The sequence below is a fragment of the Lupinus angustifolius genome, chromosome LG04 (genome assembly GCF_001865875.1).
Source record: "Lupinus angustifolius cultivar Tanjil chromosome LG04, LupAngTanjil_v1.0, whole genome shotgun sequence".
Taxonomy (NCBI): domain Eukaryota; kingdom Viridiplantae; phylum Streptophyta; class Magnoliopsida; order Fabales; family Fabaceae; genus Lupinus; species Lupinus angustifolius.
Window position 1 is genome coordinate 23859808 of NC_032012.1, and position 368 is coordinate 23860175.

Here is a 368-nt window from a genome sequence, read left to right on the forward strand (position 1 = left end):
TGTAGTAGCTCATACTCCCTTCTTAGAATTTGCAATCTGACTTTCTTCACCTTTTCTGCTCCTGCATAGCATTTCTCTAGGTTCTCCCATGCTTCTTTGGCTGTTTTTGCACTTGAGATTTTCTCAAAGTTTGATTCATCTACACATTGATGAATCATGAAGAGTGCTTTGCAATCTTTCCTCTTACTTTCTCTGGATGTTGATTGCTGGACCTCTGGTGCATCATCTTCAACTAGTTGGACACCATTTTGCACTACTTCAAGAACTTCTTGGTAGCCAAAAAGCACCTTCATCTGCACTTGCCATCTATCATAATTCTTCCCAACCAGAACTGGCAGTGACATTGTGAAGCCACTGTTTGTTTCCAT

The 368-nt window shown here is 40.8% G+C and overlaps 1 protein-coding gene across 1 annotated transcript in view; it reads right to left on the reverse strand.

Moving 5' to 3' along the window:
- LOC109344747 overlaps positions 1–368 on the reverse strand; it is a 768-nt gene extending 400 nt beyond the window's left edge. Inside the window, exon 1 of the mRNA XM_019583501.1 lies at positions 16–368. Within this exon, the coding sequence (XP_019439046.1) occupies positions 16–368 (353 nt within the window). The remainder of the gene's footprint in view (positions 1–15) is intronic.